The sequence below is a fragment of the Scomber japonicus genome, chromosome 8 (assembly GCF_027409825.1).
Source record: "Scomber japonicus isolate fScoJap1 chromosome 8, fScoJap1.pri, whole genome shotgun sequence".
Classification (NCBI taxonomy): domain Eukaryota; kingdom Metazoa; phylum Chordata; class Actinopteri; order Scombriformes; family Scombridae; genus Scomber; species Scomber japonicus.
Genome location: NC_070585.1, coordinates 15,364,432 through 15,387,771, shown reverse-complemented (window position 1 = coordinate 15,387,771; position 23,340 = coordinate 15,364,432). Strand labels below are relative to the sequence as shown.

General features: G+C 40.5%; 4 protein-coding genes across 4 annotated transcripts; 2 read left to right on the top strand and 2 right to left on the bottom strand.

Moving 5' to 3' along the window:
- Positions 1-753: 753 nt before the first annotated feature.
- Positions 754-11,326, bottom strand: hmgxb3 (HMG box domain containing 3). Its single transcript, XM_053324196.1, has 20 exons — positions 11,187-11,326; positions 10,883-11,057; positions 8,864-9,373; positions 8,649-8,756; positions 8,350-8,484; positions 7,965-8,209; positions 7,728-7,837; positions 7,547-7,627; positions 7,245-7,324; positions 7,051-7,158; positions 6,762-6,902; positions 5,629-5,936; positions 5,329-5,456; positions 4,413-4,544; positions 4,119-4,303; positions 3,814-4,036; positions 3,544-3,677; positions 3,025-3,144; positions 2,537-2,746; positions 754-2,216 (listed from the first exon to the last, which is right to left on the bottom strand). The coding sequence occupies exons 1-20, from the start codon at positions 11,324-11,326 to the stop codon at positions 1,632-1,634; spliced, it is 3,858 nt and encodes a 1,285-aa protein (XP_053180171.1). The 3' UTR covers positions 754-1,631.
- A 1,446-nt stretch (positions 11,327-12,772) lies between these two features.
- Positions 12,773-14,074, top strand: LOC128363256 (SLC35A4 upstream open reading frame protein). Its single transcript, XM_053324206.1, has 3 exons — positions 12,773-12,787; positions 13,169-13,267; positions 13,874-14,074. Exons 1-3 carry the CDS (start codon positions 12,773-12,775, stop codon positions 14,069-14,071), a joined length of 312 nt encoding a protein of 103 aa, XP_053180181.1. The 3' UTR covers positions 14,072-14,074.
- A 538-nt stretch (positions 14,075-14,612) lies between these two features.
- slc35a4 (solute carrier family 35 member A4) lies at positions 14,613-15,969 on the top strand. The gene has a single exon (XM_053324204.1). The coding sequence runs from the start codon at positions 14,653-14,655 to the stop codon at positions 15,628-15,630; it is 978 nt and encodes a 325-aa protein (XP_053180179.1). The 5' UTR covers positions 14,613-14,652; the 3' UTR covers positions 15,631-15,969.
- A 197-nt stretch (positions 15,970-16,166) lies between these two features.
- On the bottom strand, positions 16,167-22,886 carry si:dkey-201i24.3 (chromosome-associated kinesin KIF4). The gene is made up of 17 exons (XM_053323568.1): positions 22,875-22,886; positions 22,707-22,761; positions 22,109-22,176; positions 21,971-22,021; positions 21,708-21,812; positions 21,386-21,468; positions 21,190-21,300; positions 20,924-21,052; positions 19,586-19,722; positions 19,270-19,472; positions 19,096-19,173; positions 18,856-18,982; positions 18,631-18,755; positions 18,351-18,482; positions 17,998-18,165; positions 16,363-16,513; positions 16,167-16,219 (listed from the first exon to the last, which is right to left on the bottom strand). The coding sequence occupies exons 1-17, from the start codon at positions 22,884-22,886 to the stop codon at positions 16,167-16,169; spliced, it is 1,788 nt and encodes a 595-aa protein (XP_053179543.1).
- Positions 22,887-23,340: the final 454 nt, after the last annotated feature.

Genomic DNA, 23,340 nt, shown 5'->3' with positions numbered 1-23,340 from the left:
CTATATTTGGGTTATGAGGGCAAGACAGTGATTTTTATATTGGATCTAATTCAACAGAGGCATGCTTCTTAAAGGGTTAGGGTTACAAAAAGTTCTGCAAATGCCTGACTTTACTGTATCGAAGGTTTCTCTGCTTCAACTCTCATCCATCTGTCCAAGTCTTCACTGTTAGGAGCTCTTGCGTTCTGTGGCGTTCACGATAACCATGTCATCGATGGCATCTGAAGCCTCTTTTCATACCACATGACTGGTACGGGAATGTTAGTAATTCTGCCGGGTAGTTTGGATGAAGACATGAATAAGAAAAGACTCATAGTAGATTAAACACGATTGTGTTTTTCCCCTTCACTGCTGTTATAAATTATATTTGTGGTCAAAGTCCAGTTAAAAGAAGCTTAATCACTTTATCGCAAAGTCTATTTATATTTATTTGTTGCATCAGCAGTTTAATTTAAAGGTCCAACTATTTGCAGACATTGCAACATTTTCTTTATTTACGATACACTTGGCTGCTGTAATATCTTTTGACCAACAGATGTCCTTATTGAATACTTGAGGTTTCAGTAAATGTGCAGATTTTCAACACAGCACTCCAAGAGTCTTGTTAGTGCACCATTAAGCTTAACATTAGTGACCAGTCCTAACAAACTAAAAAACAATCATCAGATTCATTTCTAACGCACTTTGTGCTGCAGGTATTCTAGATCTCTTCAGTTTGCGCTCAGAGGCTGGCTGCTGATTGGTTAACTGGAGTTGAGACAATTCATTGAATGCATCCTAAACTGGGTCTCTGTTGAAAAGATATTTTGAGCCTAAATAAAACAAAGGCCACAGAGTTCATCAACACATTAAGATACAGTACAATCAACAGACACACGTCATCATCCCCTTTTAAAAGCAAACCTCAGTCCAAAAGGCAACAAGTGAGAGGTAAGAGTATGAAACATAAAGCAGAGCTGTCTCATAAAAACAACAATAAATACAGCATTGGTAAACATTTATATTCAGGCAAGAAGCAGCTGAGTTATTAAAAATCCTGTATACATTCTTTCAAGTAACAGGAAAACATAACTTATACTTTCAAGTGTATGTCTCACACACACACACACACACACACACACACACACACACTTAACTTACTGGTTAAAAAACACAAAATACTTACATTCTTTTAGTCATTTGAAGTGGTAAGTTTTGACAGTCTCCATTATCTGTGTATTTATTTTTACACTGACGTAGAAATGGTTATAATGACCTTATAACCTGCAATCTGAAATGTAATTCTTTAGTTTCTGACAACTGCACTTTACATGAAGGTCCACTTCTGCCAAAATGAACACACTTTATCCATATTCAATATATAAAATCTGTAAATTCAGTATAGCTGATCAAATATGCTCCCTCACAGGCAAGCAGTCCTTATTAACAGTTAAATACTGTACAGCACTAAAACTCTTCATTATTCAGTTTCCATAGTCATTGGATTAGGGTAAGGGTTAACACCACATCTCTCCCTTCTGGTAGTACTTTCATCTCTCTTAAGGGCACTCCTCTCTTTTCAGTCAGTGATTTTTATATTCCGTCCACCCCTCTACCTGCATGTCAATCCATCTGTCCATCCTGATATTTTTTCATTCAGGCAGGACAACCTCATATGTAGTCTCTGCCCCCTCCTCTTGTTTCTGTCCCCCCGTATCCATTCCTTCATCTTCCTCTGTGTTGATCTGGGCCACTCCCAGTCGGTACAGCGCGTCTCTGATCACTACCTCTCCAGGTTGGCAGGCCTTCACCACTTGGTTGATCTGATCGTTCACAATGTCCCTGCTGGAGAGAAAATCCACCAGACGGTTGAAAAGGTAGTAATAGGCTGTGTTGTTGAAAACCACAGGTTGCTGCCGTGCATGGCTCACTGAGGGACAGTCCTCTGGTTTCTCTGTGGAGTCTTTCTCAGCTTCATCTGTCTGTTTATCCTGTTCTAATCCTTCCTCCTCCTCTCTCTCCAGCTCAGCCACCAGGCTGATGTAGGGCTCCAGGTCTCTGCAGAGGGCAAAGGAGTGGTGTTCTGGAGCAAGGGGTTCATGGGCCTGAGACGCTCCAGGAGGATGCACCAGCCAGCAAGAAGAAGACTTGGTGATGGGGTGGACATGCTGGTTCTCTCCCACCAATGACTGGTCAGCGCTGTACAGCTGGTCCTCCAGCTCAGAGCACGACACAAACTAAAGAACAAAAGAGATGGTGGATTTTTGGATTAAATTCAACTGCAATGCATCCAACTAAAATGTAACTTTTAGGACATGGACTAACACTAAGAAAATTACCATTTTCTGTTTTATAGCTTTAATGCGTGTAAACAGTAATGACCCTGAGATTTCTTTTTTCAAGCTACTTTTCAATTATATATTTGAATATACTTACAATTTATCTGTTCCAAAAAAATTAAATACTAATAAGGTCTTTAATTAATTTTGTTTTCCATTTAAAAAAGCACATACTAAAGTTTCTCAACAGATAACTAAATTTGATTGAAATCACTCACCACAGGCTTCTCAAAGGGGTCAGAAAAACAGCCTTGGTTCCTGCCCCACATCTGGGCTGCCAGCTCTGGGTACTGCATGTCAGTGAACAGAGCCACCTGACGAGCGCAGTCATTCACGTAGACTGGGGGCCAGTAGCGTGAGGACAGCAGCAGGTCAACATGGTCTCGAGCCGTCTCTCCTCTCACCAAGTACTTAGAGCCACAGACCACCTGAACACAGGGAAGGGACAGACGTGGACAATTGAAGACTGAAAACCCTTTTAAAGTTTTGCAGAATAACAGACTCAGTGTGATGAATAAAAACTTTTGAAGCTTTAAAAGAGTTTCAAAAGTTTGGTGTTTCAAGTAGGACTGGTTTACAATTTCAGTTTGAAATGCTAAATTTTGAACAGTATCACACACAGAGCTTTTTGGTTTGGTTTTGAACTGTCAAGTCAACTCATGATTAGGATGACTAGTTAAAACAATGGTTGTGCTGCTGTTTTTACCTTGTGGGGGCAGACCTTGGTCAGCTTTCCAGCAGTGAGGTGTTGAGGGGGCTGGGGGGCCGTGGAGAGACCACTATGAACAAGCGTGTACAAGGAGATGAGGGAGGCCAGCAGCTCATTCTAACACAGAAGGAGAGACCAAGGAGGCTTTTATTTAAACAAACTCCCACACAGATTTGAGTATCTTATAGTAAGCAAAGATAAGATGAACAAAAACATGGAGTAATGATTAAGAAAACATTCTGTCAAACTATTTCAGGTTTCCACCACAGAAAGCAAGCTATCTTCCTAAAATGGGTTAGGGTTAGGGTTAGACATTTAGCCACTATCAGCCTCAGGGTAAAGGGCAGGGGAGGGAATTTCCTGTGCTGTAGACCAATAACTTATCACATGATTGGTGTGTTTGCTTGAACAGCAACACTTGTATTTTTGCTAACTTTTTGCAGTCAACATGTTTACTTTAACATTAAAAAGCTAAAAGGTGCTTGCATAATAAGCACAAAAGCCCAGGCCTCACACCTTGTTAGAGCCTGGGGTGATGTTCACCCCACAGCGGTCCAGTATTGTTTTCAGCTCGTCCTCACTGTGATCTTCAATCTTGTCGAGTCTCAGCTGACCGTCATGAATGAGACGTACCAAAACTGATGGATCTCCTGCAACAGTTAAGCAAAAGATTACATATCAGGGATGGAGACAGATTTCTGACTTCAAAAGAAAACCCTTTTCAAGGATTAACAGTAAGTGTGTACAAATGCTGAAATGAAGTCGTAGTTTATAACACACTTGTACCTGAGGGCTTCTCTGTGTGTGCCAGGACTTTATCCTTCTCTGTGTTGATTACAGTGGGGCTCCTCATCAGTGGGGGAATGAAGGGAGCAATAATAGAAGCATCTACCCGTGTGATGGGGATGTCTGTGGGGAAAGCTGCCTGTTCGATTGCCTCACTTTCCATGGTCAGCCAAAAGTCATCCACGTGCACCTCATCCGAGATTGAAAACTCAGGCCATGTAAACTACAGAGAAGAATAAAACGTTATCACTGCAAAAAAGCTCTGTAAGTGTTTTAATTACAATCTTTTGGTCTGAATCTGTCACCTCCACATTCTTGAGCTCCAGAACATTCTTTGTGTATCTCTGTGCGATCTCCAGCTTTGGAGCGACGCCACAAATGCCGCAGATCATATCGTTGTAATCTCGCACTGTCAGACACTCAAAGGCCCAGTAGCCACTCAGGAGAAGCTCTTGAATTTGAGATGACTCATCTGGATTCAGAACGTGGACTGATGCAAAGACAAAAACAGAAGTGATAAAAGTGCCATTCAAAAGGACTAAATTGAACTATGATGGTAGCAGCATCATTGTGGTCCCAGAGTAATCCACAGTGTTTACCAGGGTGATTGGGGACATGGTCCAGTAGGGTCCTAGCAACCTGAGAGGGTGGGAGGCCCAGTTTAAGATTGGCCCTGATCTTCAGAAACAGGTCAATACTGACCAGCAGTTTGTTCCCAATGTTGAACAAACCTGTCAACAAACAAAACAAATCCACAGAAAGAACTGGTTATAGGTCACACAGCCGTAAATATCTTGAAAGAACTGTTACCATTAACTAACTGACAAATACTATCTCATGCAAATAAAGCAAAAAAATGATGAAAACCCTGTAAAAACCTGAACAGAAAGAGATGATAGTGACGCCATTAAGTACTGCCTCATTAAGCAGCTGAATATCAGAATAAACCAAGCATTGATGTGGTTTCACTGAAATTCTTCTGTTGATATTTGCTGATATTCTCCTAAAGCATGTAAAACCGTGTGACCTGCATTTACTGCCACGAAAGGGGGTCACGCATTATTAACTGTTGTGGTGCCCCCTTCTGGCCAAGGAACATTATCCTGAATATGCCCAAAATGAATAAAATGATCTTTTGCTTAAATTTAGGTCATATCTAATCAGCAGAGGTTATATATATATATATATATGTCGGGGCATGTTGGAGAAATGGCAGGAAATAAGGGGGGAGAAAGATGGGGGACAACATGCAACAAAGATCCAGAATCAAACCACAGAGCAATGAGTGTAGTTTTGAAGGGTAAGATAAAGTCACACACATGATTTCTTAGAGTTTACCCGCAATCTCAACTGTTGTGTTGATAACTCTGTCTCCTGACTACATGATGAAGGACAACTAAACATAGGCAACAGAGAGCTGTCTGCCATGGGGAACTTCACGTTTGACGAAAAGTTAAATGAACAATATAGAAGACACAAGGGTTTGTTGTCAACCAAAAATTAAACGCTGTTTACCTGGATGCAGGTCAGTGAAGCTGTGCAGGGCCAGACACTGAACGTTGAGACACACCTTGAGCTGGAGAGAAGCCGTCTGGATCAATGTCTCAGTCAGCAACCAGCAGTCCTCCTGTCCTGCAACAGTACTACGATGTGCACACAAATACGGACAAAAAAAGTGCATTCATTAGAAAACCAGACATCAACACAACATGACTGCTGAAATACAAAAACAGAAGTACAGAAATGAAGATGAGCTTGTGATTAAATGTCTGCTTAATTATCTAGACCTCGTTATCCCCATTCCTATCTACTCACCTCTGATCTCCTTTGAAAAGAGGGTAGTTACACTGGCTACAATGAGTAGCTGCTGATTCATAGAACTGAGGCCAGCCAGACTCGACCAGCGTCTCTGCCTCAGTGCCGTCCTCCTGTTCCTGGTCCCCTGGCTGAACCAAGACAATCTGAAGACTGTTGAGCTCCTGGATGAGGGTCAGCGTCTCCTGGAGCTCAGTCTCGCTCTCGGGAATAAGAAGGGAACGGCGCAGTAGCTGCAGGGTAGACTGGCGCTGGAGGTCTTTCTGAGCAGTAGTCAGGGCCTGGTATGGATCCAGCAGAGTCTCAGACTGCAAAAGAGGGACAATATGAGAACAATTGATCCAAATTCAATTATTGAAGCTTTTAAAGAGGGACGAGGTGAGAGGTTTAATAATCAACACATTAAGGTGGGGACGCGCAGGTGGTCGAGTGATTAGAGAGCATGCCATATACGCAGCCGACCCTGGTTCGAATCCCGATCGGAGGTCCTTTGCTGCATGTCACCCCCCCCCCCCCCCTCTCTCCCATGTTTCCTGTCTGTCTACTGCTTAATAAAGGTGTCTATGCCAACAAAATCTTTAAAAAAAAAATCAACACATTAACTCATTGGCTGTCATTGACATCAATTATGTTTTTCTCTCTTTCTTTTGGTACCTTCGGTGTTTACATAGTCATAGAACAAAATATTCAGTGGGTCTTGAAAGATCGGTCAAAATGCTGGCAGTATGGGGCTCTGCTCTGAAAATGGCTGGCAGCCAATGAGTTAAGGTGAACAAGGAGCAAAAAATATCTAACAATAAGCAATTAGCAATAAGCATGCCGAGGGAGAAATACAGTGCTACCACGGTTATTAAAACTGGTAAGAGAAGAAAATCCGAATAGAACCTAAAATACAGTGAAACAAAATGACATAAAGAGAAGAAACAGACTATTAAGGATGAAAAAGATGACACCAATTCTGAAAACTGCAAAGATGAATGACTTCATATTGCAGACCAAAGAAGCCAAGATTTATGATTGCTAAAAGGCAACTGCTCACGTTTGTGTTGAGACTCAAAAAGGAGGTCAAGAGGTCAGAGAAACAGCTGGAGATTACAGTAATTCTACAGTATGTGAAGGAAGTATGCTTTCACCTTTGTTCCTTTGGTGTTCCTCTGCGTCAGCTCGCAGCCACATTTAGGGCACACTGCAGGTTTGTGTCTGTTTTTATACATATAGTCACAGAATGGGTTCTTACAGCGACCCCTGCCTCGAGCTGTAGACAGCCCCAAATCCTAAGAGAAGAAAGAAGACCAACTTATCAAAAAATGAAACGGATTAAATTATTTTGCAGGAAAACACTGAAGAATTTCATTAAGACACAGCAGTAAAACTCTAAATTCGAGCAAGCTAAATTTAAACAAGAAACAGAAATATACTAACAAAGTTGGAGACTGTGTGCTGTTTGAAAGGCACGACTGACACGATATTCACTCTCCTATCAGTCAGTGAAGCAACAGGCTGACTTCCTTCTGCTTCAATTGGAGGATCCTATGAAAAAAAATATATACATTGAGTGAGGACACCTAATGAAATCTGTAGTTTTATTATCTATTTGTGTGTGCTTGTGTTTTTACCTGCTTGGCTGTGGTTGTGACTGCCTGACCAAGCTGTTTTAAGGTGCTGGGTTTGAGACCTGTGAAACTCTCTCGCGGCACTGCGGTTGCAAAAAGAAAACATCCTCATCAGAGAGCAAAAACCTCAAAGGTACAGTCCCCTCTACAGACATCTCACTTCCTCTGAGTGTAACCAAATACATTCATAGTGGTCTGCACTTCCGAGTGGTAAGCACTGAATGAACATACAATCAAACTGTATGCAAGCTAGGACTAAAAAGAAAAGTCTCATTAAAAAGCAAAAAGCAAATGATGCACAATACCAGAGGAGGATTTATTGTTGTTTGCAGTTGGAAATTTTCCTTTGTCAGGTGGGACAGTTATGATCTGGAACAATGCTCGGCCTGGAAATACAGACACAAGCAATTATGTTAATTCATATTAGCATGGTCTATTTTAACACTGCAACAGAACATTACCCGTGAACCGTATGTCTTATCTCACCTGTGCTATAATAGGCAGGGAGGATGGGTCTTACAGGTCTCTTCTGCACAGCTGCACTGCTTCTGCTTTGACTTTGGGCTGTCACACTTTTCACACTGTCTTTCAGTTGCCTATTCAATGAGAGAGGGAAAGTATGTTGACTCTTATACAAGCTGTTGTCAAACTTAGGATAAAAACATTTAGTAAAATCATTTTAAGAAGGCCACTGTGTGTATTTATTGTTACTGATATGCTCACTCTGTTTGTTCCTGTGATTTGGTGCCGCTGCCCTCTGGTGGCTTTACAGCTGGAACTGCACGCTGCTTTTTGGCACACCGTTGAACTTGCCCTTCTTTTTCACTCCCAGTGGTGTTTGTTTTACTGATAGCAGCGTTCCCATCCTGAGCACAGAGCAATGTAGGTTGGCAGCTTTCCTTAGACTTGGTTTCAGCTTTCTCTGGCAATTGCTTGGATGCAGCTTCTTTCTCTTGTGTTTTCTTTGCCTGATATATAAATGCAGCCAAAATTACTTAACCTAAATGGCAGGTCTTAATGACATTTAATGAAAAAAAGAGATACCTCTGTATGTTCATGAAAGATTCAACATCACAAAATGTTTGTGCATATATTTCTTGATACTTACAGCAGGTATCCATTTGCCACCAAGGTGGCTCCCACATTCAGGGCATGTCGGTGGTTTGTGGCGGGTAACATACACAAAAGAACAGCCAGGATTTAGACACCTCCCTCGACCTCTTCTGGTGTATGTCTTCACAGACTGCAACAAACAGGCAAATGTATAAATTCCTGTCTATCAACTCTTTTTACCACAGCCACTCGTGTGATTTCTCAGTTTTTTCTTTTGACTTTTTTTCTGTGTATTCTGTGCTTACTAATTTAGTATTGACTTTTCTAAGCTGGGTGGAAAGTGTGGGTGCTTACCATTTTATACGAAGAAGTAGAACTTCGTTCTGCACTGGCTCCTACAGAGACCATCATTACTGGGCCCACAGAGCTGATACCTGCCAAAGACTTGGGCTCCAGCAGGTTCTGAAGTGAAATGAGGAAAAAAATGTGTCACTGCATTAGTAAAAACAGTGTTTTAAATGGTGAACCTTTCTGCCACAGCAACTGTTAGAAGGACATTCAATTCTTACCTGGGTGGGTATGATGGCAACCACCTGTGCCGTTTCCCCCTGTATTTGCTGCATCATTGCCCCGCCATAACCGCCACCAGCAACTCTTGTCTCATTTCCTTTCAGTGAGACCATGTTTGCTTTAAGGTTAACAGCACTCTGTGAGACTTGGGCATCTGTGGAAGCCGGGGCTTTGGAGGAGACGGAGGAGGACGAAGAAGGTGGGTTTCCTTGTAAGGTCGTGAGAAGAGACGCTGCTGCCGTTTCCTCTGCTACATCATTGACAACAATAAGTTGCTCGGAAAGTTCTACTTCACCAGCCAAGTTGAGAGGTTGAAAATGAGGCTCTTGGGCGAGAGAGGCAGAGGGCAAACCTCCCTCCACTGGAGGATCAAGAGACTCCACGCTGACCTCTGGCTGAGAGAGCCCTGGCTGGTGATTCGAGGAGCAGCCTTTAGCCAAGAGGAAGTAGCTGGCTCTGGGGAGGATCTTGCGGAAGCCTGGCAGGTCTTTGGAGGGACTGAGAGAGGACTGAGAGAAAAAAAACATGGAGAGTAATTGTGAAATTATTGTAGTATACACTAGTATGTACATTAGGCTGATGCAGATGACAAAGATCCTCTGCTATGATAATTGAGGCTAATGACTGGGTCACTTCACTCTGTAGTTACATGAGCCAAATGTATTCATTACAACTGAAATCAATCAAGTTGACAGCGTGAGTGCTCTGCGGTGCATAATCATAAAGAAAAACTAGAGCTAAAGCTCTATCTTATGAAAACCTGTTAGCACCTGTGATGGGAATTCTTATTATTAATCTTCTCTGATACAAATGAGCAACTATGTTATATGATTAGGTGTATGTGTGTGTCATCATCTGCTGACCATGACACCACTTATGTTACATGAAATGCAGATTGAGTGAACATCATTGAACACTGAGTGAACATCATGTATGTTATAATCTACTGACTAATCATTGTCCTGATTGTACACACATTATGACATAACTATTGTGCTTACATCATTCTGATGGTAGAACAAGGTCATCCTTTCACAAGATAATGTATTGTATATAAATCTGACAATTTCCTCTGCTCTGGGCTCACTCGTGCCATCTCACGCTTGAGACAGCAAGGAGTCTGTTTGCAGACAACTGAATAAACTAGAGAAAGACAACGAATGACTTTGTGACTTTCTTGATACAAAATACTGCCAGAACACACCATTATTAATTTACGGCTGTGCATCCTACTGACACAACAGTTTTATCAGAATACATGTTAACGTCTCTACAGTTTTTATATGTATTAACCAGGAGAGTTTAGCAGATGAAAATGAGAGTTCCTGTAATCGGTTTATCAAAGACTTTCATAACTCATTGTTGGGTACTTTTTGATTAAGGTGACCAGTGATTCTTAAATTAAATTAATTTGTGTAAGCATTGATGAGTTTTAATGGGTAACAAACCATGATTCAGATTCACATTCACATGGAAAGTACTCTCAATGGGCCAGATGCAAGAACATGTTCGTATTCTTTTTCTTAAATCTGCCATATTTTTTTCATAAGTTGGAATTTACGAGGGTGCCGGATTCATCAAACACTCGTATCACCAGGAAACAGTCGTAAATGACATTCTTGAATATGATGAATCCCACCTGTTGTAAATTAATGCACGTTCCTGAGAATAGTAAATTAACATGAATGAGGCCCCTCAAAATAGGTTGTTCTGATTTTTAAATGAGGAATTCTTCTTCTGAGTACTTTTGAAGTTTAATCAGGAAGTTTTATTCTGAATATATATACTCACTTCATAAGCTACACCTACGCACTTTTATGAAATCCAATACAACAGCCCTGCCATGACTTCTACTTTTACAAATCTTATACATTTCAAGTTTTTGTGACATTGTCAGAAAAGCGATAGTTACACTTTATGTTTATTATGTGAAGTGGCCAGTGAGTGTATAATCTCCATGAATTTTCAGTCACCTAGATAAAAACAAACTAAAAAAAAGAGTCAAGGATGTAGCTTACTGTATCTATGCCCTCTTTCTCCGACTTGGCCTTCTCGAGGTAGTAGCTTTTCTCAGCTACGCTGAGCCTTTTCCAGCTCTCACTGATACGCTTGTTGATCTCTGACTGTGGCAGATTAGGGATTTCTTGTTGCATAATCTGATGGACATCAAAGTAGTATAGCAGGTAGGCAGACCTAAAACAGACAGATAACATGTCTACAGTCAGTATGTGACAATGGGCCAGAATTGTAGGCTCAGTCTGTTTTGGGCCGTACTTAATGCTGTGAGATTTTGACAGCTGGCCTTTGGGCTATGTAAATTACCTGGGTTTCTTAGGTTTCTCCACATTGTCTTCCTGAGCTTTGCTTTTCCTCTTTTTTGGAGGAGTCACTTCCATTTGGTTGTAGCAGCTCTCCCCCTCCTCAGTCACTTTCACCACCTCATACACCTTCACTTTCTCCATGACTTTCTCCAGATTCCTAGAATCTACAGACCAGTCTGAAAAATAGTATGACATTAGTTTGTGGTTCAAGAACCTTCTTGAAGGGTTTATGAGGTGGTGTTGTATTAGAATACATTAGTTTTAACTGAAGTGAAGTGAACAATAAAATTATACAATAAATATAAATATATATAATATAAATATTACAATAAAAACTGTAGACTGTATCTATATAACATTACATGATAATATGCATTTAACACCATCATTAGTAAATGTTACAGTGGTGCAGCAGTAAAGCATAATCGTGCAACGCCACTCTTCTGTGTTGTGATGAAAGCACTGAATTTCTGCAGTTTAGGATAGCTGAGTGGGTAAATCTCAACTTATGAGAGGCAAATAAAAATACTTTTCAATGTTTGTCTGATAAAAAGCCACTTAAAGTAGGACAGCGTAACTGAGCTGGTACTCTGAACAAAGAGACATAGGAGGACAATGTCTTGATCATAATAACATTATACTAGACATGCGAAGACATGCGAAGGACTGGCTGAAGGGGCAATAAAGCGCTAACATGTTAAAAACACTGGTTAAACGCAGCTTTAATGGCGTGTGTTTATACTGCTTACACGGTCAGTGGTTTATCCAATGAAATGCCTCCTTATTGAAGCCTTACCTACGACAGGCCGAGGCTCTACAAACTGCTCAGAAAGACCTTTAAAAGACGCCAAAAAAGTCGGACATGGTACAGACGGTAAACAATACTGAAATGGGTATATGCTTCATATCAAACCTGAAATTCACGACGCATAAATGTCTGTAAAGTATCTCCGTTTGTCGTCGATTTGTGGAAGAAAAAAATTACATGGCGGTTTGTTGCTATGGTCCTAAACCAATCAAATGGCGGAATAAACAAGGATGGGCCAATCACGGTAGACGTTTTTGACACGTGAAGGTAACGCTTGCGTCCTGACTGTAGACCTTCGGAATACAGATAGGTGCAGTTCAAGTGCTCAGTAAAGTTCACTGATCGCATGAAAAGAATCAGTGGTTAAGTGACATAAAGCTCATTCCGTAAAATAGTCACTGTTTCAATCATGGTCAACGTTTTTTCTCTTTATAGGATTCTTTAACAGCTAAAAAGAGGTTTCTATTAAATCGGAAGGGTGGCGTTTTATACTAAAGCAGATCTATCCTCTTAAAGAATACTGCTAAAAGTTACATATTTAATCATAGGACAGAGACATTAAAAACACATGTCTAAATACACAAAGGTGAAGGCAGCAGTGGCAAAACAAGTGTAAGTGTTTTTGTTACTGTCGCCGTGGCCTGTGCGCCCGGGTATATTTTTCAACTATCCGCGGGGCCATAAACACACCGCTACACACTCAGACCAAACTAATCGCACCAGCCAAAATATGCAGCCCAGGCGTATGAGCCGAACACTGATAACCCCACTGAGCAAAGATGGCAAATGACAAGGTGAGTGTCTTACTGTGCTCTGGCTGTAATTGTATTATTTTCACGTGTCTCGTCAGATGACAGCAGCTGCAAGAGGAGGCCGAAGAAATCCTCTCAGCAGCGGTTTGCTCTTTGCTAAAATGAACGTTTCTGTAGCGATAAACTCTTCTTACGCTCACTTGATCTGGCTAAGTTAGGGTGCTAACAGCTAGCCAGCGAACTTAAACTGAACTATTTAACTCTCATTTAACTGTTCTGTCAGAGAAGGACTTTATGCCAAATTATATCAGTAACTTAAAGATTGTAGGCAGTGTTGTATAGCATCGTTAGCTATCCTAATTGACATCAAAGTCGGAATTTTCAGTTTCTTGATTCAAAGGTGAAACACGGTTTCTATTTTAGGATCCACTGAAACAGTTGAAAGATCTGACACAGCTCAAAAACCAGCTGGAGGAGATCCAAAGGCGAGTGGAGAACGAAGTCTCCGTGGGAATCCCTCAGGTAAGTTATCATTGTGCTCCTGATAGCTGATCACATGAGGACATCAAGTCACAAGTTGTTTTCAGATGTTCCCCTCCTCTACCAACCTCTGATGGTTTTTTTTCAGTGATAGTTTTGATGGTAAATGCAATAAATGTTATTCTCATGAGGAATGTATATAATGAAATTAAAACATATTTCTCCTGACTGAAGGCGATGAACTAATAGAATAAAGAGAATCACACAATATGAGACCATCTTAATTTAAATGCTCTTTCACTGTCATATCTTTGCACTTTGCTTAGTTTTATCATAGGACTGTCTTATCGACCCCCTTGTGATTAATTTGTGTTGTTGTATTATTGGTAATATGATGTTTTACCACTGACAATATTACCCTCCTTAGCCTTTATTTAACTAGGTTAAAGGTTAAATTCTCCTTTTCAAGAGTGAGCAGTGAGAGATTCACATTTGAGAAATTGGAACCAGAAAATTAGACTTTTTTTCTTATAACATGACTTAAATCAAGTAGTCAGTAATCACTGCAGCTCTAGTTGGGATTATTTAGCCATCTGTCCTTTCCTGTGATGGTACAGTGCTGTAAACTCTGCTGTCTTGCTGTTGTAGGGAGGCTCAGTGTTGGGATCTCCATTTCTAAAGGGCTTCCTGGCTGGCTATGTGGTGGCTAAGCTACGCTCCTCTGCCATCCTGGGAGTGCTGCTGGGAACAATCACTGGCATCTATGCAGCACAGAACTATCAAGTGCCCAATATTGAAAGGACTGTGAAAGATTATATGAACAGCTTGAAAAAAGGACCAAAGTAATTTGGGCTGACTACTAGTCTTGCCAGTTGTACAACGGGCACAACCAAAACAAACACTGCTGCAGCTGCTGGCTTGTGAGCGGCCTGTTACAGAACCATCTTCAAGATTTCTGTGTAGAGTGAACTATGGACATGATATAACTGAAATTTCATATGGGACTCGGACTGAAAGACTTTCTTTCTCTTTTTTTTTGTTTGTATTTTTGTGTAAGTTTCAGATTCACTTAAAAACAGCTCTTCATTTTCACTTGTTTCTGTTCAAAGTTGATACAAGATGTAAGACTGAAAGGTTTTAAGGTTTGGTCCCTCAAATTTCATAACTTGTCTTAGTTTTGTTGCTGCTGTCTAAATCCGTTAGATTTTGAATTGGTCATGTGTAAAACAGGCAGTATATTCCTGCAAATGTGTCCCACACCTTTTATTGTCATACAGAGAATTATGTATCTAAATATTTTATAATTGATATTTAAATGATTGAGCTTTATAAGATTAAATAGATTATCCTAAAGTAAGGAGTTTTTGCACTATAGCTAGTATTCAGATTTGTTAGGAATTAAAAGTGTTCATTTTGCATCATTGAGGATGATTGTGATCCAGAATGTGGGGAGCTCTTCCCCAGTGAAGTACAGGAGAAAGTGTGTTAAGAGGCTTCAGTGGGGCGTCCTCTTGGTCTTGATGGTACTCATCTATGGCTCTCATGCACCACTCATCACCCTGACCAAAGTAAACGGTCAAGTCCCTTTCGACCCCTCCTCATGTGTCGTCATAATTGAATTAATCAAACTCCTGATCTCTCTGGCGACTCTTGTTCTAACTGGGGGTATATCCGCCTTACATTCTTCTCCACCTGTAGTCCTTGTGGCTCCATATGCAATCCCTGCCATACTTTACGCCCTCAACAACAACCTGGTAGTTGTTATGCAGGACTACATGGACCCAAGCTCATACCAAGTCCTCAGCAACCTAAAAATTGCCTCCACTGCCCTGCTGTACTCCTTTTGCCTGGGCAAGAGGCTCAGGCGTGGTCAGTGGTTAGCTTTGGGGCTCCTCATGGGAGCTGGTGTGTGCCACAGCTACAGCAGCCTGGATCTAGGAGACCCTGACAGAGATGAAGTGGAGCAAGGCCCAAAGCTTCATATTACAGCTTGGGGGCTTTTCCTTGTGCTAGTGTACTGCTGTGTTTCAGGGCTGGCAGCAATTTACACAGAGAGGGTGCTGAAGAGCCAAAAGCTGCCCCTCAGTCTGCAGAATCTCTACCTCTATATGTTTGGTGTGGCCATCAATGGGCTGTCCTCCTTCTCTGCTGTAACAAGTGAAAAGAGCTTCCTGGAGGGATACTCAGGGGCGGTTTGGGCGATTATAGCAGGGCAGGCAGCTAACGGACTCCTGATGTCTGTGGTGCTAAAGCATGGCAGCGGGATCACCAGACTGTTTGTCATTTCCTGCTCCATGCTAGTTAATGCTCTGTTGTCCTGGGCCATCTTAGGGCTGCAGCTCACTCCTTTTTTCCTCCTACCAGTTTCTATGATTGGACTGGCAGCTTACCTTTATTACAGATAGTGGAGTCTTCACCAAACAAATCACAAGGATCAACTGACCTGAAACGAACTCCCATTACAAACTGTTCATCTCCCAGTTCTTGAGATTTTGTTTCAAATGTGATTTTGTTTTCTGCCTTCTGTCGATCTGCCTTTTTTAGTCTAATTTTTTCATCCAAAATCCAACATGTGTCTAATTTGTAACCATATTACCATGTCATGTCAACTGAAGCATAATTTGACCATCTGCATCACATTTAAAGGTCCAGTTTATAAGTTTATTACAGTATTGCAAGTACATTGAAATAATAATGCAAGTAAAGATAATTATATGTTTCAGTTACACATTTCTGAAGAATGCTGCTATTGTCATCTTGATGTTTTTTTGTTTTTTATCACATTCTCTACCAAGAATAATATTCAAAGATAAAATAAAAGTGTTCAGTGTGTTAACTGTGTGATAACTAATAAATTGTTTAAACAGTTTTATTTCTCATCACTTACACTCGAATTCATAAACATCTTATCATCATATATTCACTGCTGTTGGGATCACAGTTAAGCTTTAGGATCACCTCGCACAGCTAGAGCATCCTTTAACTCTCCCAGTGCTGTAAAGACAAGTAGAAGGAGTTAACATGCAGGTGGAAGGAACTAGCATCTCTTGGTATTCCTGTCACATACAATGTTAGAGGTTAAGCTTTATTTGTAGTATAACCTCCAGTCTGGTAGAGGTTGAGAAACATATACTGACCTTTGTGGAGTTGTTTGTTGTCAGCCTGCAGCTGCTGGTTCTGGGCAGACAGGTAGACGGCGTCCTGCACGGCCTCCAGCAGCACACTTCTGTATCTGCCCTCTGACATCTTCCTCTGCTCCTCACATACCTGACGAAACACGCTGAACACCTGACGAGCAGAAAGGGAGATAATTGTATAAACACGGGTGAAGTCAGAGATGCTTCCTTTATTTAAATATTTGGCCCAAAAGCTGTTCAATTATCTAATTGAGGTTTTTTGTATCAGATATCTATTATGAACAACCTCTTTTTCCTGATGGTATGCACAGTCTGTGTCCCTGATACAAGGTGACACTCACAAAATTCACTTTGTTTTATTGCACCCATTGCTGTCCCATTTTCAGATTTAATAAAAAAATTAAAAAAAAGACTTACTTGATGTCATGGCCGGCTTACGTAAACCTGACAGAAATGTTTCAAACTGCAGTGACCTGTCAGTGTGGTAAAATATGGACTATAATTATGTTGCCTCCAGGCACTGAATCAGTCAATACTGGGACTCCAGAGGAGATATGTCAGAGCTGCATCACGGCAGTGATCAAGCTTTATGCAGATGTTATCATGAGTAAGATTTCAATATATTGAGCCATGCAAAAAGAAAGCTTATTGAAGATATTTCCCCAATAGTTATGTTGAAAATATCAATGTTATTTTACATGCTGTAAACACCAGAAATGATAGTAGGATACTAAAAAAACATCACTAGATAACAGAGATCTAAAAATGAAACATTTGCATTTAAAAATGTTGTCAAGTGTATTGTTACTAAATGTCTCTAAAACTCTCTAGAATTCTTGTATTTCACAGATCAGTTAAAGGTGCAGTGTGTAGCATCTGGCAGAAATAGAATATGATATTCATAAGTATGTTTTAATAAGTGTATAATCACCTAAAAATCAGAATCGTGTTTTCTTTGCTATAGCATGAGCCCTTTATATCTACATACAGAGCAGGTCTTCCTCCACGGCCACCATAGGTTCTACATGTGCAGAGGGGTATTCAGTTGGTTGCAATCTGCAACCTCACCACTAGATGCCACTAAATCTTCAACATTGGACCTTTATTAAATGTATATACGTATACAGTCTATGGTATATATATATATATTTATATATTGATATAATTGTGTTTACTGTGCACATGAGGAATGCATATGTAAACATTTGATTGTATTTTCACTCCTACTCCTGACCAAGGAGTAGGAGCTGAGACCAATTCTTGAAAGTTAGAAAATGTTATGCATGGCACTCATTCTTAAATCAGTCTAAGTGTAAAACAAATTTCAACATACTTTAGACCAAAATCTTACCCTGTGTAGCTTCATACATACTGACCCAGGTGTTCTGATTAGCAAAACGCATGCAAACACATTAACTGTCCATATGCAGACCGAATCACTCTTACTATCTACAGAGCCTAAAGTTCTCAGTATCCATCCCTGATTTCAAGCATAGAACAACTTTAAATTCATATGATATTCATTTCCATTATGCTACTTCAAAAGAGATCAGCAAAAGCAAATAATAAACTAATTAATGAAAATGTATTATTACTTGAGTCAGTGTTCTCTCACTGACCCAAAAAACCTCTCACCTGCAGGCTCTCCTCCCTCAGACAATGTAGCTCTGCTTGGTGTTTGTGATATTGATCCTGCAGGTCTCTCTCAGCCTGCTGGGCCTCAGCGCGCAGGGCTTCTATCTGCAGCACCAAGACCCGCCTCTCTCTGGTCAGCACCCGCAGCTCTCTCTGGGGGTCCTCTGTCTAGCAGATGAATAAATGAAACCATAAAAAATGCAAAGGAATAACGGAATTAAGTTGCAAATGCCGTGGTTTCCACTCTGCACAATAAATCCAGCCTTGCATTAATTTGAACTGACTCAGCACCCTCTGCTAAGATAGATCACAAACTGAATAATGTTAAACAACAGTATATCTCATTATCTTACTGGTAGCTGTTGCTGTGCCAAGTCTCGCTGCATCGTCTCCACCTCTTCCTGAATTAATCTCCCATGGTCCTCTTTAAGTTGCCTCCTCCGCTCCAGGGCTTTGCTGTACTCCAACTGAGACTGATCATTAAACTGACAAAATAAATGTCTTAGTGTGGGTTGCTGGCTGTCACTCACATAAATCTTATCTATATGTTTAACAGGGTATGCACAAAGACTTGTACACAGTCAGTCAGATGCATGGGTGTTCTGTATAGTTAAAATGGCAAGATTTAGATACTTGATGGCAGAGGTCAGATTTCTCTGCAGCAGCCCCATTCTTTGCTGTTTCCTCTTCGAGAGTCTCCCTCAGCTGATTTATTCTTGTTACCCTGTCCTGGACTTTCTCCACATTCCCTTTACCCTCTGAGGAAATGAAGAATACACACATAACACAAGTCATGGGTTTCCCTATATGTAAGAGTCGACTTTCTTTTTTTTTTTTTTTTTAAATCAAGCATATTACCTTTGATGTGATCTTCCATTTCCTGTCTCAACTGTTCCTGTAAATATTTTAAGGCGTCTGTACTCTCTCCGTGATTAACGCTGTGATCTCCAGTAAAGTGCCAATTGCTATTCAGGGACTGAAAGCTCTGCCAAAGCAAATGCAAAACATGGTGCTCACTTCATCATGTTGGAAAAACACGCTTTTTTGTGTCTGTTTGTTATCGTTTGCCAAACTTGTGTGGAAAAGTAATCTGTTCACATCTGTTAAAACCTTAATTTTGTCTTTCATCTTCTGTGACTTTTCCCTCCTCTTCTCCCATGACTGATCTTTCACAATCTGTTTGAGAGATCACAGGATGTGTTTCAGTTATGAACTCAGTAGAGTCCCTAAAGCAGATGCTGTTTAGTATCAGTGTCATCCTACAAAATATACCTGCAGGTTTTGGACCAGCTCTGCTAGCCTGTAGGTGTTGTGCACTGCATTTTCCCCCTGTGACATCATTGCATTTCTTACATCCATGATGCAACCTCTGATCTCTTGCTCAGTTGCCTTCGGACACCAGCATCCAATAGCAGCCTTAGTTACCAAACTACTCACTTTTTGGGCAAAGGCTAAAGCAGAGGGTGTCTCGTCATCTAAAAGACCCACATGAGGAGGACAGTCAGTTTTGCATCAATAAGTCACCCACTTTTATTTGAAAGGATTAAGCTTTGATAAAGATGGTGTGTTTGGGAGCAGTGGATCTTACCTTGAGGGTGGATACAGTAGATAAGAACCGTCTTACTGTTTCCTGTTAAGGCGTCATTTAGGAGGAAAGGCAGGAGCTTGTCGGTTGTTGTGGCCTCATGTTGGATTTGGTCTACAACTTTCATCAGTGGGCTGACTCTGGAAAGTAATCAGCTGTTATGACTGAGTCCAACACACACTATGGATTACAAGATGCTGCTACCAGTCCAGTTATATGGTATTTTAATATTCCTATATGTTCAGAGTTTTGCTCTGTGGTCATCAGTACTGTATGTGACGAGACAACAGGCTGGAAAAATCATCTGTACATGCTAGAAGTTGAAGCTGTGTAAAATTCAATATATATAACTTAATATAAACACTTTGTAGTACTAATCTTTATTATATGCTGTTTTTGCGCGCATATACAAGAAATCAATACTTTACTGTCATATACTAACAGGAAATGATGAATAGCAGTCAAACAGCCACTTTAGGATGTTATTGCTAACCTCACAAAGTGGCAGCAAAATGTTTTTATTATTCAGTAGCTTAGTTATTTTTTGCTTTCTGAGGTGTTACTGGAGCTGTTGCTCCACTATTAACACTTAGTTTGAATGTTTTCTAGCTGTCAGTAGCTCTGCAATGAGTGTACCTCAACACACACTTAAAAATCAAGTTTTCATCAAGTGTGTATACTGACTATTTAGAATGTAATCTTTTGGCACTCCTCCAGTGTGAACAGACTACATACTTAAAAACCTGCTTAGAATAATTTTGTTGTATGGATTCTGGACACGGGGTGAGTTGAAAATTGTCGTATTCTATGTAGGATAACTGTGGACCATGTGTTCATTTTAATCTTACATCAAGCTGCCAGATTCATTGAAGTGGTTGGTACAATAGAAGAAAATGACTGAAATAGAGCCTTTTTGTGGCAGAAAACATTGCAATGATTATATTGTAGATGGCCCTGTCTATTCAAGTGTCACAGTAAGTCATGACTGTGTGACAGTGAGCCAGCATGCACAACACCACAGCCCATCCTTCCTTCCTTATTATATTGATGCTTATACATACCCTTGTAAGGTACGTTTTAGAAAATTGTATGAAAAGGTCAAAATAGTCTTTTCATAAGTCCTGAATGATTGTTTTGAATGTTAGTCATATAACCAGCTCACAGGACAGAGTTATACCAGAGACATAATAATGACTTCAGTACCAATCCGTTGTTCAGGTATTTGGCAATGAGCCTGATGGTTCCCACAGAAAGAACAGTTTTTAAACACGTAGCTGAACATTAGAAAATTATTTTTAGTGCCTCTGTCCCATGTAATGGATAGGTTGCTGTATAACTGACCCTCGGAGGTCAGTCCTGCCGACTCCTCCTGTCAGGCTGAACAGCTGCAGTCTGCTGCGGCAGACCTCGGACTCCACTTCCTCTGGGTGGTATTTTCTCTCAACAGTCACTAAGAACAGGGAACTACATCTGTGAGAAACACATGCCATGAACAAGTAACCACAATCCAACCACTCATGCAAGAGTACGACACTTAATTCCATTGTGTTTAACCATTCAAGGTTATTCAGTAAATGGATTACATAATAAGAGTTTATGTGACCTACCTACTGGAAATGGACCCTGCACTGGCCTTCAGTGTTTCTCTGCATGTTTCATAAAGAGTATATGCCTCCTGTGCTGAGTCCACACACACCTCACTTAAACCTCCTATAAGACTGAGACAAACAGGTGCACATGAAATTTAAGTGTTGCCAGCATAAAGCATTTCAATATGTATTTATTTTTACTGCATGAAATCACCTTCCAAGGACTGGGTGCATCACAAGTTTTAGAGTCTGTCTGCTGGAGCTCAGGAGATCCACAGCACTGCCATCTGGATGAAACTGACATCAAAAAACATCTAAAGTTATCCTTTATCATATTGTGCCCATTATGATTTGTGATTATGTTGTTAAATAGAAGGGCAGACCTGAAGGAATGACACAGAGATGAGCAACGTCTCTTTCACTTGTGATGACATGTGACTAAACAGATTTGTCAAAACCTGCAATCAGAGTCAAGATTAACAGTAAGAATATATAAAAATTGTCAGAATTGGTTGTAGCTTTGTTTTGGTCTCCACCTGTTTGATGATACTTTGGTCAATCAGAGTGCTCATCCTCTCAGTGGAGGCTCCACATATAAGCAGTGCTCCATTATAACCACTAGATATGGACTCAGTGAGAGGCTGCAGGAGCCCAGAGTGGAAATTCTGTGGATTAATATTCAGACTTTCAGCTTCTAGACATCACATCAGTAGATTGAGGCAGTAGAGAGGCTTTGTGGAGTAACTCAAATTAAAAAAAACACATTGGTATAAATCAGAGGTCACAAGGTCCTCTGTACCTGTATGCTGTCATCAGTCACAACTTGGTCAAATAAGAACGACTTTTTTTCCTGTTTGAGAAATACATACAGGATTTAGAGCCTGGAGAGCAAAAAAACAGTACAGTAAATGGCGACAATGACTTGCCATTTTTTTACCTCATCATTCCCTGATATGTAGGTCACAGTATGTCCATCTTCACCAGTAACTACACAGTTTTTACCCTCTGAGTGCACAAAAAGATACAGAACAGAAGTTTTCAAAGTGAGAGGCAGGCTTGACCAGGGGGATTCCAAACAGGGGAAGCTCAGTGAATGGAAAAAATATTACATTAGCTATTACATAAGTTATCAGTAAGGTCATGTAGAATAGCCTTACTATGTGTGATTTGGTTAAAGAGTCAGTTCAGAGATAGTCAATCTGGGGAATTTTACTGGTTTTTCCCATTTTCACAGACACTAATAATTGCCATAGGACAGACTTCTTCATGTATTTGGTGTAGTCTGAAGTTATATTAAACAGCAATGTTACATTATCTTGGCTCAATTGTTGAGTGTCTATGGGATCAAATATTATAATCATGATCCCATCCAGGCATCCAGGAACTGAGCAGAACTATGCAAGTAGACTGATAGGGTAAGCTTTGTCTGAGGAGGCCCACAGTCACAGACTTTGAAAACCTCTGACATTAGAAACACATCTCTCTAATGATACCATAGAAGATTTATAGATTTTACATTTTCCCTCTTGCTTTACCTGGAACTGTAGTAAGTACAACACCGACTCTCACTGTTTCACCTCCCTCAAACAGCTGCAGAAAGATGGAAATCAGTCAGAGATCACCACCTGCCAGTCTTCATTCACTTAAATTCTATTTTTTGTCATTTTTACAATGTAACGGTTGTTAAAATAATTGGTACTTACAGGTGCATTCATGTTCCCAGTGTCCATCCTGTGCTTATGTCTACCATAGCTGTTCGGTCACCTGGATTTCATTACACTGAGCTGAATTATTAATGAGACAGAATCTACTTTCACTGGTTTAAGTGATCAGATTACGGTTACCAGGATGGACAGAGAGGTCAAAACCAGTGGTGTGCACAGGCTTTTTGAAGGGCAGGGGCGAAAAGGAAAAAAGGGCACATACAGCACATTCTCGCCACTGAAGAGGGCACTTTAGCATGCATATTTGCCACCCAAGAGGGCAGTTGTATTTGTGCACACCACTGGTCAAAACTGAGGAATAACCATCCTAGGTCATTTTGAATCATGGAAAAGTCACAGAACTGGTTTATTCTTTATTAATTTTCCATTTTATTACAAACAATGATGTTTTGTTGTTTTTCTAATAGTGGACACAGAAGCAAAATACAGATGAGAAATCAACAGT

Bases quoted from the DNA above. Each gene is read 5' to 3' on its own strand.
- hmgxb3 (XM_053324196.1), bottom strand. From the start codon at position 11,326: ATGGAGAAAGTGAAGGTGTATGAGGTGGTGAAAGTGACTGAGGAGGGG. The intron at 7,628-7,727 runs GTGAGATAAGAC...CTGTATTTCCAG, and splicing joins CCCTGCCTATTATAGCACAG to GCCGAGCATTGTTCCAGATC. The intron at 7,159-7,244 runs GTAAAAACACAA...TTTTTTTCATAG, and splicing joins TCACAACCACAGCCAAGCAG to GATCCTCCAATTGAAGCAGA.
- slc35a4 (XM_053324204.1), top strand. From the start codon at position 14,653: ATGATTGTGATCCAGAATGTGGGGAGCTCTTCCCCAGTGAAGTACAGG.
- si:dkey-201i24.3 (XM_053323568.1), bottom strand. The intron at 22,022-22,108 runs GTAAAAAAATGG...TTTCTCAAACAG, and splicing joins ACATATCAGGGAATGATGAG to GAAAAAAAGTCGTTCTTATT. The intron at 18,983-19,095 runs GTGAACAGATTA...TTGCTTTGGCAG, and splicing joins AAATTAAGGTTTTAACAGAT to AGCTTTCAGTCCCTGAATAG.
- LOC128363256 (XM_053324206.1), top strand. The intron at 13,268-13,873 runs GTAAGTTATCAT...TTGCTGTTGTAG, and splicing joins TCTCCGTGGGAATCCCTCAG to GGAGGCTCAGTGTTGGGATC.